Source organism: Pseudopodoces humilis, chromosome 1 (genome assembly GCF_049639895.1).
Source record: "Pseudopodoces humilis isolate 2021_Gansu_Grassland_sample_001 chromosome 1, ASM4963989v1, whole genome shotgun sequence".
Classification (NCBI taxonomy): domain Eukaryota; kingdom Metazoa; phylum Chordata; class Aves; order Passeriformes; family Paridae; genus Pseudopodoces; species Pseudopodoces humilis.
Window position 1 is genome coordinate 60444256 of NC_142200.1, and position 15116 is coordinate 60459371.

The 15116-nt window shown below is 35.9% G+C and overlaps 1 protein-coding gene across 1 annotated transcript in view; it reads left to right on the forward strand.

Moving 5' to 3' along the window:
• Positions 1-15116, forward strand: part of LOC102112159 (dynein axonemal heavy chain 5-like) — a 151066-nt gene that overhangs the window by 37374 nt on the left and 98576 nt on the right. The window contains exons 35-42 of the mRNA XM_014255866.2: positions 1356-1555; positions 1659-1812; positions 4095-4361; positions 4555-4683; positions 5084-5299; positions 6943-7089; positions 8818-8990; positions 11907-12085. Of these exons, the coding sequence (XP_014111341.2) occupies positions 1356-1555; positions 1659-1812; positions 4095-4361; positions 4555-4683; positions 5084-5299; positions 6943-7089; positions 8818-8990; positions 11907-12085 (1465 nt within the window). The remainder of the gene's footprint in view (positions 1-1355; positions 1556-1658; positions 1813-4094; positions 4362-4554; positions 4684-5083; positions 5300-6942; positions 7090-8817; positions 8991-11906; positions 12086-15116) is intronic.

Here is a 15116-nt window from a genome sequence, read left to right on the forward strand (position 1 = left end):
GGCTGTGTTGGTTTTTTTGGTAATTTTTAACTTGTGATCGAGTGCTTTTGAAATCCTGTTTCTAGTCAGATTTGTAACATTAAAAAAAAATTGGTTTAGTTGGAGAATTCCTTTGAAAAAGTGAAGTTTGGTAGTTCTGATTGGCACAGATGGTTAGTTTATTTCCCTTTTATTCTGGAAAAGATTTGAAAACATAGATGTTTTCAAATAGTTTATAGAACTAATCCTTCTATTGGAGGGCTTCTGTTGTTTTAAGAGTAATATGATTCTTCTGATCTTCTGATTTAGGGTCTGCCTATATATATATATTTTTTTCTTCCCTTTAAATGTCTAATCAGAGAGAAAGAAACAGTAAGACTGATCCTGTTAAGTGTTAAAAATCCTTGGAACACAGTGAAAGTGGAGGAGGATATGGGATTTAAGAAGAGTGAAGTTTTGTATTTCAAAAGTGACCCTTCACAAGAGCACAGATAGCTGAGCAGGCATATGGAGTGTGCACAAGCTATAAAGCCACTGTCTCCTCTGTTTGGGGGACAGAAGTTACCTAGCAAGTGTCTTCATGCTTGTTGCCTTTTACAAGAACAAAGCATAGCTAAAACTAAAGAAGTAAAACTCCAACAGTTTCTAATTTCAGTTCCATGGTCACTTATCTAAATCTATATGATTTCCAAAGTAGTGACCTGTTTTGTCTTGTTCCAAAAATGAGCATTTTTAAGGGAAAACCATTAAATCAAACCTCTGCTGTACCAATTTCTTGGACAAGAAAGGTTCTCTTTCCTTGTGAAAAGTTCAGAGTTCCAGCCTTACTCTTCAGGAAACACTTTATACCTGTGATAGAATCTGATGTACTACTGAACCAGAATTTGGGATCCAGTCTGAGTGTTTGATCTTTTTATCTCTGATGAAATAACCAGCTTTATGACAGTTCTGTCCTCACCATCTTTAAGAAGTAACGCACAGTTATGTTGTCAGTCTAGAATGTTCTTGGAATATTTATTGGTTTTGATTGGCAGTGTTTATTTTCTTTAAACCCCTCTATCAGTTTATATGATTTCAAATATTAATACATACAGAGAGGCAAATAGTTTCTGCAGATGCACTGACTCAATGAATTTTGTGTGTGTAAGATGCTAGTAGCAGTGAGGATGGTGTATAGCCCATTAAATGTACCTGCTACAAGTACTAGAATATAATCTTGTTTTAAACATGATAACTTTGAGCTGTTTCAATGTATATTTTCATTAGCCTGAGTTTACACTGAGATCTGGATCAAGCCAATACATTTTAATAGTCTTTATAAATGTGCTTTATAATAGCCTTAGATGAATGTAATTTATTATTTTAATTTTACACAGGATATCTGCATCAGTGCTGTGAAAGAAAAGGATATTGAAGCAAAATTGAAGCATATCATCAGTGAATGGAGTACTTATGCTTTCAGTTTCAGCCAATTCAAAACTCGTGGAGAACTTCTTCTGAAAGGATCAGATATATCAGAGAAAATAGCTTTGGTGGAAGATAGCCTCATGATGCTGGGGTCACTGATGAGCAACCGGTACAAATCTTAATAAATGTACATACTGCATAAATCTAACCAACCCCCTGAGTAAACAATTATCGTCTTAGATTCTTCTTCCCTTTAACTCATGTTCATGCAGGTATAATGCACCTTTTAAGTCCACTATACAACAATGGGTTCAAAAGCTGACCAATACTGCAGAGATAATTGAAAATTGGATTACTGTACAGAACCTCTGGATTTACCTTGAAGCTGTGTTTGTTGGTGGAGACATTGCAAAACAACTACCTCAGGTATATTGATGTATGATAATAATGTGTTGTACCAGGAGATTAGCCACATCATAGAGTTTATTTGCCAGTGCATATAACATATATATATATAAGTTATAAGATTTGTGGGCTGTGCATAGGCAGTTCAGGAGAAGCTTTGCCAAACTAGGATCTGTCTGTGTAAAGATTGCTTAGAATTTGGTGAAACCTACAGGAATACAATTGTTTGCAATTCAAGCTTGCACGTTCCTGTCAGCGTGCAATATTAGTGAATTAGTACAGGACTCAGAACTACTTAATGGCACAAAACTGATTTATCGCTTCTGCCATATGTACAAATATCCCTTTCTTCCTGTGTGCACATGTTTATAGGCTATAAGCTGTAATAATAGAATGACAGATTTTGTATATGAATTCTGTACTTGCTAGGACTCAGTTTAACGAAGTCCCACAGAGACATGCTGCCAGGCTTGGGAGCTGCACATGTGCTAATCTGTTTGGAACATTGCAACCTCTTCAAAAGGCAGATGACCTTCCAAGGCAGTAGCTGCACAAGATATAAGGAATGATCCGAACAAGAGAGAAATAGCAGGGAAAAAAATCATCCTTTTTGTTGTGTCTCCTAATGAGGGGTTTTCACACAGTTCTAACACACCACAGTTGAGTCGTGCTGGATCAAATGGTATAACTAAACAAAACTGGTATTATTTGGAAATTATTAGATATTAATTTATTTCAGAACACATATTTTATAATTAAAGGCTTACGATATCCCAAATTAAGATTAATTTTTATAAGCTAAAGAAAGATTTTTTAATTGTTGTTTAGATAAGAATTTTTCTTTTTTTCCATGAGATATATTTAAGTTGTTAGTGCTTATCAGAGAATCAATAAGCACCTTGTGCAGATGAGCAAATGCTGCTAAAGTTACTTCTTCCAAGGATGATAGATACATGAGCCAATATTCTGAAAAAAACCAAATGTAGTGGCTGTCTTTGAAGACGGAGGAGAAGGAACAGCTTGGTGAAGGAGTAATGAGGAGTGGGCTTAATTGCAATTTCTGGATGAACATTGCAACAAGTAACTGTTTGCATCTGGAAATTAAGGACATGAATAATGTTCAGTCAACATTAATTAATTAGAAGCAAAACATGTTGAACAAATTAAATTTATTTTTAGGGTGGGCAAGAAGCTTTGTGGGTAGAGGAAAACCAGTAGTTGCCATATATTTTGATAGGTTTTTTGCCATTGTCTCTGATAGTACTACCAGAAAATGCATTTTAGCTTGCTGATGTGCAAAATGCAGAGGAGTGGAATGCATAAACATCAATAACCAAACAATAACTAAAATATTGGTTTTGTCCAAAGAAACACACTGACAAATTTGAGAGAGCATAGAAGAGGGTGGTAAGAATGAGGAACTATCCAGGAAGGATGAGGCACAAGAAAAGATTCAACAAACCAGACTTGTTTGACTTGAAGAAAAGGAAAAAGTGAAGCAAAGAAGTGATAAGTTTTTTATTTTAATGTATATTTTTATTCAAGGGCTGTTCTCAACAGGAAGGAATAAACCTTGTTCTTGTTATCTGATGTAGCTTAGATAATAGAAGAGAGTCACCAGTAGCAAAAATTGCCTGGAGAGGCTTCTAAATCTCCATCACTGAGCATCACTAAACACAGGACATATAAATATTTTTGGTATGATCCTGCCTTGTGACAGACAAATTGCTGTGGATCTTCTTTTAAGGTCTCTTCTAGCTCTCAGATAATTTATGATTTCATTTGTTGTAGGTGAAGAAAGAGTTTTTAATGTCAGTATATCTAGTGCATAAAAATATTTATTTTTCAGTTTCCAGTCTGAGAATTTGTCTCTCTTCACCTACGACACTTGTAATGTACAGACTGTCTCTATACACAGCTTCAGACTGTGCATACTGGTTTTGTTCATGAAGTGTTGCTGCTAACAGCTTACATGACGTTGTGTATTGCTGTTAGGAAGTCTGTAATGTCTGAGAATGCTGCTTTTTGAGTTTTCTCATCTGTGTTGGAATCCTTTTATGTCGAAAATTTTGGCGCCCAACATGAAGTAAGACATTTCCAGAGCTGTCCCATTGTACTCTTTCTCTTGCAATTTAAACTCTGGTCAATAATAAGCATGCCTATAAATATTCATACATTATTCCTCCAAAGAAGACTTAAACAGAAAGGGAAATATTAAACTGTTACCTTGTCTGATAGAATTGTTTAATTTTTAGAATATGACAAACATGAGGAAAATCTAATGCATTTATCATGTACTTCAGGAAGCCAGAAGATTTCAGAACATTGATAAGTCATGGCAGAGAATTATGCAGAGAGCCCATGAAACATCAGACATTGTGCAGTGCTGTGTTGGAGATGAGACTTTGGCACAGCTGCTACCACATTTGCTGGAACAGTTGGAAATCTGTCAGAAATCACTGACTGGCTATTTGGAAAAAAAGCGGTTAATATTTCCGAGATTTTTTTTTGTATCTGACCCTGCTCTTCTGGAAATCCTTGGTCAAGCATCTGATTCCCATACTATTCAGGTACAAGCAATAAAGCAATAGTATTCTTATGGTCAATATTACTAGTGAAGACCGTGGTAGATTTTGTTGTTTATTTGAGAGAATTTCTTTCACTTATGGAAAGATTTACAGTGTATGCTAATACAGCACTTAAAGACAAAGTAAGAATGATAGATCAGCTTATAAAGGTTTTTTTTTTCTGATTCTGTTGTAGGCACATTTATTAAGTTTGTTTGACAATGTTAATCGAGTGGGATTTCATGAAAAAAACTACGACCAGATTTTATTGTTTGAATCTCAAGAAGGAGAACAGGTCAATATTATCGAACCAGTTTTAGCTCAGGTAATGAAACTATATATTGCAGTTTTTCATGACTTGATTTAAAGTAGATTTATGTTTTAGAGGCAGACAGTATTGCAGCATGCTATTGTTTGACTAGCTGAATGAAAACCTCCCAATGTGAACAGCAAGAGCAAAGAGTAGAAGGGACAGGACATTTGTGTCAGTTTGTAACGATTGCTTTACCTGTTTTCTCAGCAGTACTGCTGTGAAGTGCCAAATCCATCACATATCTCTAGCAGGGCATTGGAGCAGAAAGAGGAAAGGAATATTTTAAAAATTAGAGAATAACAAATACAGAAATGGGAATAGGAAGAACTGGGAAAGAAGTCACGTAGAGCTCTTGCTCCATGTGAATTATTCATGAACTAATTCTCTAAAAGTACTTTCTTGTTTATTTCAGGGCAATGTGGAATTCTGGTTAGGTCAGCTGCTGAATGGGATTAGGAAAACAATCCACACCATCATTAGACAGGCATCAATGGCCATTAACGATTCAGAATTTAAGATGTATGACTTTCAGGCAATGTTTCCTGCACAAATAGGACTTCTGGGAATTCAAATTATCTGGACCAGAGATGCAGAGAAGGCACTGAACAGTACCAAAACAGACAAAAAGGTAGTATTTAATGAATCTTTGGGGATTTATTAAAAGCATTGTTTGTAACAGTACATATTGTGAAAAGTTAAAAGTAACATGTAGGAAAAAGCACAAAGTACCAGTAAATTACCCAGAATAGCAAATAAACTAACAGGAAAACAGAACAATAAAAATGTCTTAAGGAGTCACACCTCCTCATTATGCCCCAGCATGTGCTTTAGAATTGTTCCTAATCCTGCGATTTTCTCTATTGTTTTGTTAGGGCAATCATCTTGGGAAGGGACAGTTTCTTAGTTTGGGAATATGGGGAATCTCATCTTGTTACTTTCACAAAATCAAATTTGGAAAGAAATAAAAAATCCTGAACTTTGGGGAAGTAACTGCTTTGTGGACATTGTTGTACTCTATCCAAATGTATAACATCCTTCAGTTGATGAACTATTTTTTTAGGGAAGGGGAAGAATAGAATCTGTTTCAGGAGGTGTTGGTTTACTCTCAAGCACGTGGAGAAGATGCTCTTAACAACCAAAGTGTTATTCCTAACAGTGAATCTATGAAAGAAGAGAGGATGTGAATTAAAGGGCCGCAAACTGCAATTAATCAGGAATATACAGTGAGATAGAACAAAGAAAGAGTAACAACATCCTACTATATAAGTAAATGCAGGACAAAGTCCATGCTGTACTTTGGTACTGTATGAAAGTAAGGACTTAGACTGTTTTAGACTATGGAGAAAACCATGTGCTGCTACATTTTCTTCATTGTTCAAAGTTTAAAAAGGGTGTAAACCTGCCTTTAAACCTAGTGGACTAAGTCCACTCTAGTTCATAGAAAAACTAGGTACAAAATTTCTTTTGCATTAACAAGATAACTTTTGTGGTTTTTTGGGCTGAATTGCATGTGTGTGTTTGGGGGATGTGGAGGTTATTTAATTCTCTGTTAGTTTTAACAATGTTTTTAGCATTTCTTTCTCATCAAACTGTGTGAATTTTAGGCTCTGCATGTATTTACAGAAAGCTAGTGTGATTGTTCTGTCACACATTTGGAACAGTGCTATAAATGAGCTGCTCTTTCTTAAATCTCAGTGCTTTTACTTGTGTACCAGGAGCATCACTGGCAGAGGCTGATACTATTTACCTAAGTCAGTAATGTATAGTCAGTATTTGTGGAACTTTGTAACAGATTTGGTACCAAAAAATAAATTATTATTGAGCATCTAAAATTATGGTATGTTTCCCCCTTCCTTTGGTTAAAGGACATGACAGATCTTCAGGTTCCTGTTTCCCCTAAAGCTTACATTCAGCTTGAGTGGATATATACTACTCAAAATCATTGACTCATGGTTCTGAATATACGCAGGGATGCAGTCAGCTGAAAATGTAATGTGTAGTAAAAGAAGCAAGTGTCTTGGAATAAAATCTTACAGTGTGACCTGCTCATCTAGATATAACCCAATTGTACTCTGTTGGGTAGGAATGTATGAATGGAAGGTAGTCTGCAAATCCAACTTTAGAATTCCAAGCCTAATAAATACAAAGCAGAATATGGATATTATAAGCCTGAATATTTCAATTTTATTTTTTTTTTAATTTTTAAATTCCAAATATTGGAAAAAAAAAATTGAGTTTGTATTAATATGATCATTCTTGCTTGTGGAAAAGGTAATGCACACAACAAATCAGAAGTTCTTGGAACTTTTAAATGAGTTGATTGACATGGCAACACACAATCTGACAAGAATGGAGCGCACAAAATATGAAACTTTAATCACCATTCATGTGCACCAGAAGGATATCTTTGATGATTTGGTAAGTTTTGAAAAACCATCAAGGGTCTTTCTGTATGGAAGGTCTTGCACATATAAAAAAATTATAAGCAAACCTTGAATCTATTCTCTTTGAATAACTCTGATATTACTGCTCTGATAGAGAATATCAGATTTAGTTTGATTTAATATAGATGCAATGCAGTGAGAAGGGTGAGTTTTTATATAGATTATTTAAATTTTTTTATATATATATACATATATTTATAGACTCATATATAAAAATATATTATATATTTATATTATATGCATTTAATATATTATATATAATATCTTTATATATTTTATATATTTATATATTATTATATAAAATTAATATATAATTTTTATTATAGGTGTTATATAGGTTTAGACTTCAGTTTTTTAAATGGTTATTATTCTCATCATGCAAAAATTCACCATGAGCAAAAGACTTTAACTTTTAAAATTAAACTATCCTCTCAATTTGAAAATTTAATGCATTATTTGATTGAAATGTAAATGTAAAAAACTCCCTGTAGTATTCCTGTCCATCTTGTGATTTCTGATCCAGCCTATGTGTTGATTTAAGGTAATAGTTATTCAAAGGTAAAAGCAGTGAGGCTTCATATATTTGAAGAGGATAGCAGCAATGATTATAACAAATATTTTAATTTTTTTGATAATTGAGTTGCATCAGGCTTCCTTTAGATAAGGATGTTGAATAAATGAAAGCATAGTTATAAAAATGGAAGTAAAATACTTCAAAAGGGCTTGAATGATGCAAAGGTCAATAATTTTATAATGAAAGCTTAATTTATGCATATATGTTAGGAAGATAAAAATTAAGTGCATTTGTAAAGAAAATAGGCAACAATCAAGAAAAGTACTGAAATCTAGAAAGAAAACTGCTGGCTTCTAAGATAAGCATGGGGTTTTGTCCCCTGTCTGTAATATTAAACTTATCTTCATAACTATTTTATTAATCAATTTAATGTCACGTTATAATAAAATTATGGAAAATTGGTTTAATTTGTAGGTTTTGTATATGAAATAAAAAGTCAGGAGGAAAGCTGGGGAAAGGGTTCTTAAATTTTATATGTAATAATAGCCTTCTTTCTTAAAACATTGTATTCTCTGCTAAGTACATCCTTTAGTGATTGAGAAAAAGGAGAGGGAAGTGGCAGAGTTTCCAGAACCTCCTCTTCACCTTACACTGTGTTTGTAAGGCCAATAACCAGGGCAATATTTTCTGTAAGAGGCCAGTGGTTTTGGGATCCAGTGTCAATAATAATGAATTTATTAATCCCCACAAATCTAAATATGTGTGTGGCAAGTTCATACTGAAAAATACAAACCTAATAAACAAGCACTCAGATGTCTGTACAATGTATTCAAATACTGTGCACAATCTACTATTTCTGTGAGTAATGGTGCAGTTATCATGCAAGATAGCCAGTACTGGTCATTTTTTTGTGTTTTCCATGACTGTTTTTCAATATCTCTGTAAGACACAATTCATAATCTCTGTGCCCAAATCTGAGGAAAATCAAAGTGGACAGAAGATTCAGAACATGTCATAGACATAGGTTTGAAAAGATAATTCTGGGTGTCTTGGCTCCTGACAGATTCTGTGTTCGTTCTTCAAGGTCATGAATTTATATGAAGTAGACTTTTTTTTTCCTGTATGGAATTTAAGATTAATTTGTTACTGATTCATTTCTGTATTAATGATTTTTCTTTTCCATAATAGGTCCGTATGAACATTAAATCTCCATCTGATTTTGAATGGCAAAAACAGTCTCGATTTTATTTTCTTGAAGACTTGGATAAATGCATTATCAAAATCACTGATGTAGAGTTCACCTACTGCAATGAATACTTGGGCTGTACAGACAGGCTTGTTATAACTCCCTTAACTGACAGGTATTTTAAAAGGAATGAAGTACATAGTACTGGACCTAAGATTTATTAATACTTCCTTTGACTTAATTATTTTAATTTTCATGCGTCAGAATTACTTAGGTTGCACTACAATGCTGCAATATCGCCGGTGAACAGCAGAGGCCAGTGCTTATATATTCAGCTATCGAAAGCAGGTTGAATTTGAGTGCTTGCTTGAGGTAAATGAGCTGTGATGGGCATTGAAAAACGCACTTGTTCTCGAGATAAATATGCCTGAACACCATACATTTCACCAGCCTAAGTAGAGTCAATCTAAACACCAATGTATTACTGCTTTCAATAAGCAAGTAGTTGCGCGAGACTTTGGAATTACAGCAAGTGATTATTCTGAAGTCACCCTGTAGGAAAAAGCAGTAACTCAAGACAGCATTGCATAACTAGTGCCAGGATGGTTTTAAGCAAGGCCTGTGGAGAATTGCAGGACTACAAACACATAAAAACTCTGAGGGCAATCATAAGGTGAAATTTTTTATTGCTGGGGAATTAGTTATACAGCACAGTATAACCTTCATCAGATGTCTGTTTTCCTAAAGCGCTTGGTGCTTCAGCGAGGCAAGAGTCAGATGTATTTGCTGTGCCAGAGCTTGTTCTTTTATATGTGGATACAAATGTCAAAATATTTTGCACTTTCAGCCATTTATAGAATTATAGAATGAATTGGGAGGGGCTTTAAAGAGCATCTAGTTCCAACCTCCTTGCCTTGGACTGGGATATTTTCCACTAGACCAGTTTGCTCAAAGCCCCATCTTGAGTTAATATTGGAATTGTCTTTGCATTCTTGGTCCTACTAGATTTTATTTATTAATGAAAATACAGATTTTTGCCTATTTCTGAACTAAAATTACTCCCTGTGAGCTATTTAAGAAAGACAAACCTCTGCATGTGGATACCTGGCTTTTAATAATTAACACACGTCTCCCAAATTCTTTGTTATGCACCCTACTGTTCCTGTGTTAGACAGAGGTTTGTTTGCAACAGTACACATGAAGTTGATTAGTGGCTATGGCAGCACTAACACACTGAAAATATTTTTACCCACTAGGAGAGCTAGTATCAAAAAAATGTTGCCATTCAAAATTTATTTCCAGAATTAAAATGCAACCATGAAAGTGGTTATGGCACCAAGCCTGCCAGAGTTTAAAAGGCATTTGGAAAAGGCTTTCAGGCACGTGGTGTGGTTTTTTGGGTTTGTTTTGTGCAGAGCCAGGAGCTAGACTGGAACTGGACATAGAATACATTACGATTCTACAAGGTGCTGTGTCTCACAAGATTGAAAATTAGCACAGGGTGACATGATTAAGAAAACAAGCCTTTTAAATGAGTTTAAACCATAACAACAACAACAACAACAACAACAGAAAGAACATGCATATCTCTCTTTGGACAAACCTGGAAGAGCCAAACAAAGCTGCAGGGATTGGAGACTACCCACTGTCACATGTTGAACGGGTATTTGAAGCAGAGATGTTTCCTAGTGTTCACATGGGAAACTTATGTACCCATGTGAACAATGGTAGATAATATTAATAATAAATAAAATAATAAATAATAAAAATATTAGGCGATGCTGCACAGCAACAGACTTTATTCCCCTTATGGGCTATTTCCATTTTACTATTTATAATACTGCTGCATGGAATTGTCTGATCTTCTGCAAATTTTCAGGTAATGGTGTCTTTGTTCCATTCATCAGCTTGGAGTCAAGTGCTGTTTGGCTAATGATTTCATGTTCAGAGAGATTCCCTAAGCACATGATAAATGCACACAGCTGGTAGTACATTGCATTAAGATAATGGCACTGAAACTGAATGCTCCTACACATCGTATCAGACACAGTCCATGTCATGGCATACACCAAAAATGAAGGGAAAAGTCTATACAGAACCTGTGCTATGTAGTCGGTTTGTCCTTACCTCATTTTCAGTAGCAGAATTGTTAGGAGTGGTATTTTTTATGTGTTAAATGATGGCCTCTTAACTAATCACTGGGTAATGAGGTGTTAAAACATTCTTACTGCTATTATACTAGAATGAGTATTCTGTTGTTTCATAAGAAATCATACTAGGTGCTATCATTTGGGATATTTTCCAGTGCCCATTTTATCTCCCCACATCCATCATAAAGCTATTGAGCTTCACAGTGCTAAAATGTGCCTCCTGTGATTTTGGAGCATTGCAGGTTAGAACAACAGGCTTCCTTACACCCTTCAGTAACCTCCACACCGTCTGGGAAGGCTGAGACTTAAACCTGAGGATCTCAACCCAGGATGGAGGCTGAAGCAGAAGATGGTCATAAGTCTCATGGATTCCTCCTCTTTCTCCATTTCCCATTGCAAACTTTCCTCTCATCCATTGCTCTCCTGGAACTCAGAGGCCTCTCATGACTGGCAGCACTGCTTTGGTTTGATGTGCTGCTGTGGAAATGTCAGGAACAGGAGGTGCTTCCAGCCTCTGTGCCTTCCTACTGCCAGATCAGAGAGCCCATCATGAGTGCTCTGGGGAGACAGTAGGACGGAGCAGGCAATGGCAGAAACCCAGTGGCTCTGTGTGCTGCAGAATGAGCACACGTTGTGGTGGAAGAAGGGTGTATGATAGTCTGAGAAAATCACAATATTACAGTGTTTTGGTATTCAGCATTTAGAGCTGTCCTGTGGATTTCCTGGGTTGTTGCAGTCATGGCTGATGCAGATGGAGCAAAGCTGGTCCTGGTAACTCAGCTTCACAGTGTGCAAGGGGCGTGACTGAGGACTTACCACATGGAAATACATTTCTGCCCCCTTCCCCAGATCTGGATAATGCATCTGTTGTGGTTGCATTGATGGACTTCAAGTAATTAATGGTAGGAAAAGATTCACAGATCTGTTTGTTCTGTTTTTAGATGTTACATCACTCTGGCACAGGCCCTGGGCATGAGTATGGGTGGTGCACCAGCAGGACCCGCCGGGACAGGGAAAACAGAGACAACTAAAGACATGGGCAAATGCCTGGGAAAGTATGTTGTTGTTTTCAATTGTTCAGACCAAATGGACTACAGAGGACTCGGTCGTATCTATAAAGGTAAGAAAATACCTGCTTTATTCATTTTAGAGTTGTAAGTTTTGCCCCTTCCGTAGTGAGTTAGGCAATGATTTCAAGGGCATTTTCATCTCCGTTTCCTCTTATTTTTAGGCACTCATTAACTTTACCTGATATTTGATTTTATTTGAATTTTTCCCTCTTTCTTCCTGCATGTTTTCCAGGACTTTTTGTTTGAATATTATTCAGTGGTGTTTCCCATCTTTGTCTTCTTTTCTTTTTCCCTTTTAATCCTTTCTACTGTTTGGGGTTTTTTTAATGCCTCTATCCCACCCATCCCACGTAGAGAGGATTGATATTTATGATTTGCTATTTTTGTGTCAAACAAGACAATCAGATGTGAAGCTTAACAATGTTGTGCAAGGCAGAGAAATATGCAAAGTGTTGCAGTGTCTTATTTAACTATAGGACTCTTTTGAAACCAGGAAAATGACACAGTGGTCAAACTCTGATAACTCTTCATGGTTAGCAAAATTTTGAATTTAGTTTTGCAAACAATGATTAGTGATCCCAAATGTGTCGATTTCATTATTATGGTCTGTTTTATTTTTTGTAGCTGTGTTTATAAATGTATTGACATACCACAGAATGCCACCATTTTCTGTGAGTGGTAGGCTTTTAACTATAACACAAGGTATCATAAACAAAATTTTCACTGTTGTGATGTCTCCTGAAGTATAAAATATAACCTAGGGATAATATTTAGTATCAATTAAGAAATCAGCAAAGCTGGCCATGATTTTTTAAACAGAGAAACATTTCTGAGCTAGAAACTGAACCACCTATGCATGTGAATACCTTCAGTTAAGGCCACAGGTTTCTCAAAGCACCTCTTGTAACCCTCACAGATTTGGGCTGAGTCTTACTTGCACATCTTTTATGGTGTGTGCAGACCTTTAGTGTCACAGGTTTATTTTGCTCATTGTTATTAGACAGAGGAGGCCTGGGAGTACCTTCATTTTATACTTATACTATATAGATACCCTATTTGAGTATCCTCATAATGCCAAGCACAAGCTGGGTCTCTGCTGTTCCTGCAGTCATCAGTCTGTAAGGGAGATGTCAGCCTTTGTTTCTCCTTACAGTGGGTTTGTCTTTGATGTCACCAAGCTGTTGTCTTCTTCTGCTCTACTTCTTCTGTGAGAATGTTTGTATCTCTTTACGTAAACACCTCTTTTTCTGACTCCATGGTGATTTCACTTCTTTGTATTAAACTGTTTGTGACTTGTGTCAGTTCAGACACCTACTTTTGTATCCTTGCCTTTTTTCTGTCCTCTTATCCTGAGCATTCTGGTAACTTAACCTTTCCCATTTCAGATTGAGGCAGTAGTGATCATTGCAGCTTGTAATTTTTTTTTTTAATTAAAACTGGACACAATTTCTGTGTCTAAAAGTGCAAGTTTAGTTTTAGAGCTCAGCTTTCTTTTTCTGTTGTTTCTCTATAAGCTGACCATTTTACATGTAGTATTGTCATCATATGCTGCAGAAGCAAAGTAATACTGTGTAATGTGTCCTTCTCTGGCTGCCTCATTTAATGGCACGCTGGTATTCAGTATGAGCTAAAAGAAATAGAGTTTATAGAACTCATCTAATTGCTGCTCAAGCAACCATGATGCCTGTGACGGCTTACTTCAGTAAATTTGCAAGTGGGATCATAGCTTGCTTCTCAGAGAATTTGCCTGGAAATTGGGTAATAGAGCCAGCAGAATAGAGCCTGAATAGGGTGGGGATTTTCAGCATTCATATGGCTGTTGTGTGTCTGGGAGCAAAAGTAAGATTCTGTTCTTACATAAGTCATTGATGCTTTCATTTGTGAAAGGGACATTTGAAGTCAGTTGCTTTAGATTTAGTGTCACTACTTGGAAGGGCCTGGCTTGCAATCACCTTTTTTATGTCTTTAGAATATCTGCAATTTCTTGAAGAGTGGATATACTGAAGTTATGGAAGGAAATGAGCTCTTTTTGATTTAATATAAAGGGCAAAGTGAGTTCAGATAAAGATTCTTTACAGCACACGAGGTCTTTAATGGAAAAGAAGGATAATTCTTCTCAGCTGAAGAAGCACTTTCATGCAGACATATAAGAAAGTTCTCATTAACATACTACGTATTTCAGTGCTCACAATGGGAAATTTTTCAGAATTCCACGTCTGTGATAGGTTTGGTGCTCCATCACCAATGTTTCCAAATGCAAACTTTTCACTTTATCTAGTGCAGTGGGTCAAGCCATGAGACATTAGCAGGTTTAGCAGTGAGGAGAAAAGAGGCAGGGAGAGGTGGTGGTGTGCTGTCTGCAGGCATGTTTCCAGACTTCTGCTGCAAAGACAAGAAGTTTAATTTCAAGAAAAAAAAATAGAGAAATATAAGATAACTAATATAGAATATAGTGTATACTATGAAATTATGATGTGAAGTTCTTCTGGTTGGGTCAGAGCTGAGGTTTGGTCTTCCTGTTTCCCTGTTTCCATCTGTTTTATTTTTCTGTGAGATTCAAGACATTCATAAGCAGATGATCCAGTTGTTATGTTCAAGGCCTGGACTTTGATCTTTGATAGTTTTGTTTTTCAAATTTGAACCAAATTTAGATTCAGATTGTCACCTCAACTGGACCAGAGGTAACCTGAGAAAGTACCAGGGATGCAAGTGGGAAGACGAATTTTCAAGTTTTCTCTTATATCAAATTTAGTGATGAAATTGCCCATGAATACCAAACCAGGGATACTTCATCACTGTTTCCGAAAATTGTTGGTGCATACCCTTTAGGAAACCTTTTGTCTGTGGTTGCCTCTAGATGGGTATAAAAGTTGTGTTTGCTTTGGTTCTGTTTTCTATAGCTACAGTCAAACAATTCCAGTCTTACCTGAAGTAACTTTTTGTGATTTGTATTTAATGCAATATTTAACCTAAGATTTTTATGTTTATTTTAATTCAGAAGTTGAATACACAAGTCTGGCATTCTGTAAATTCTTTCAGGGCAAGTGATTACTTTTTAGTTTGCTGCTTGTGTGTTGCACT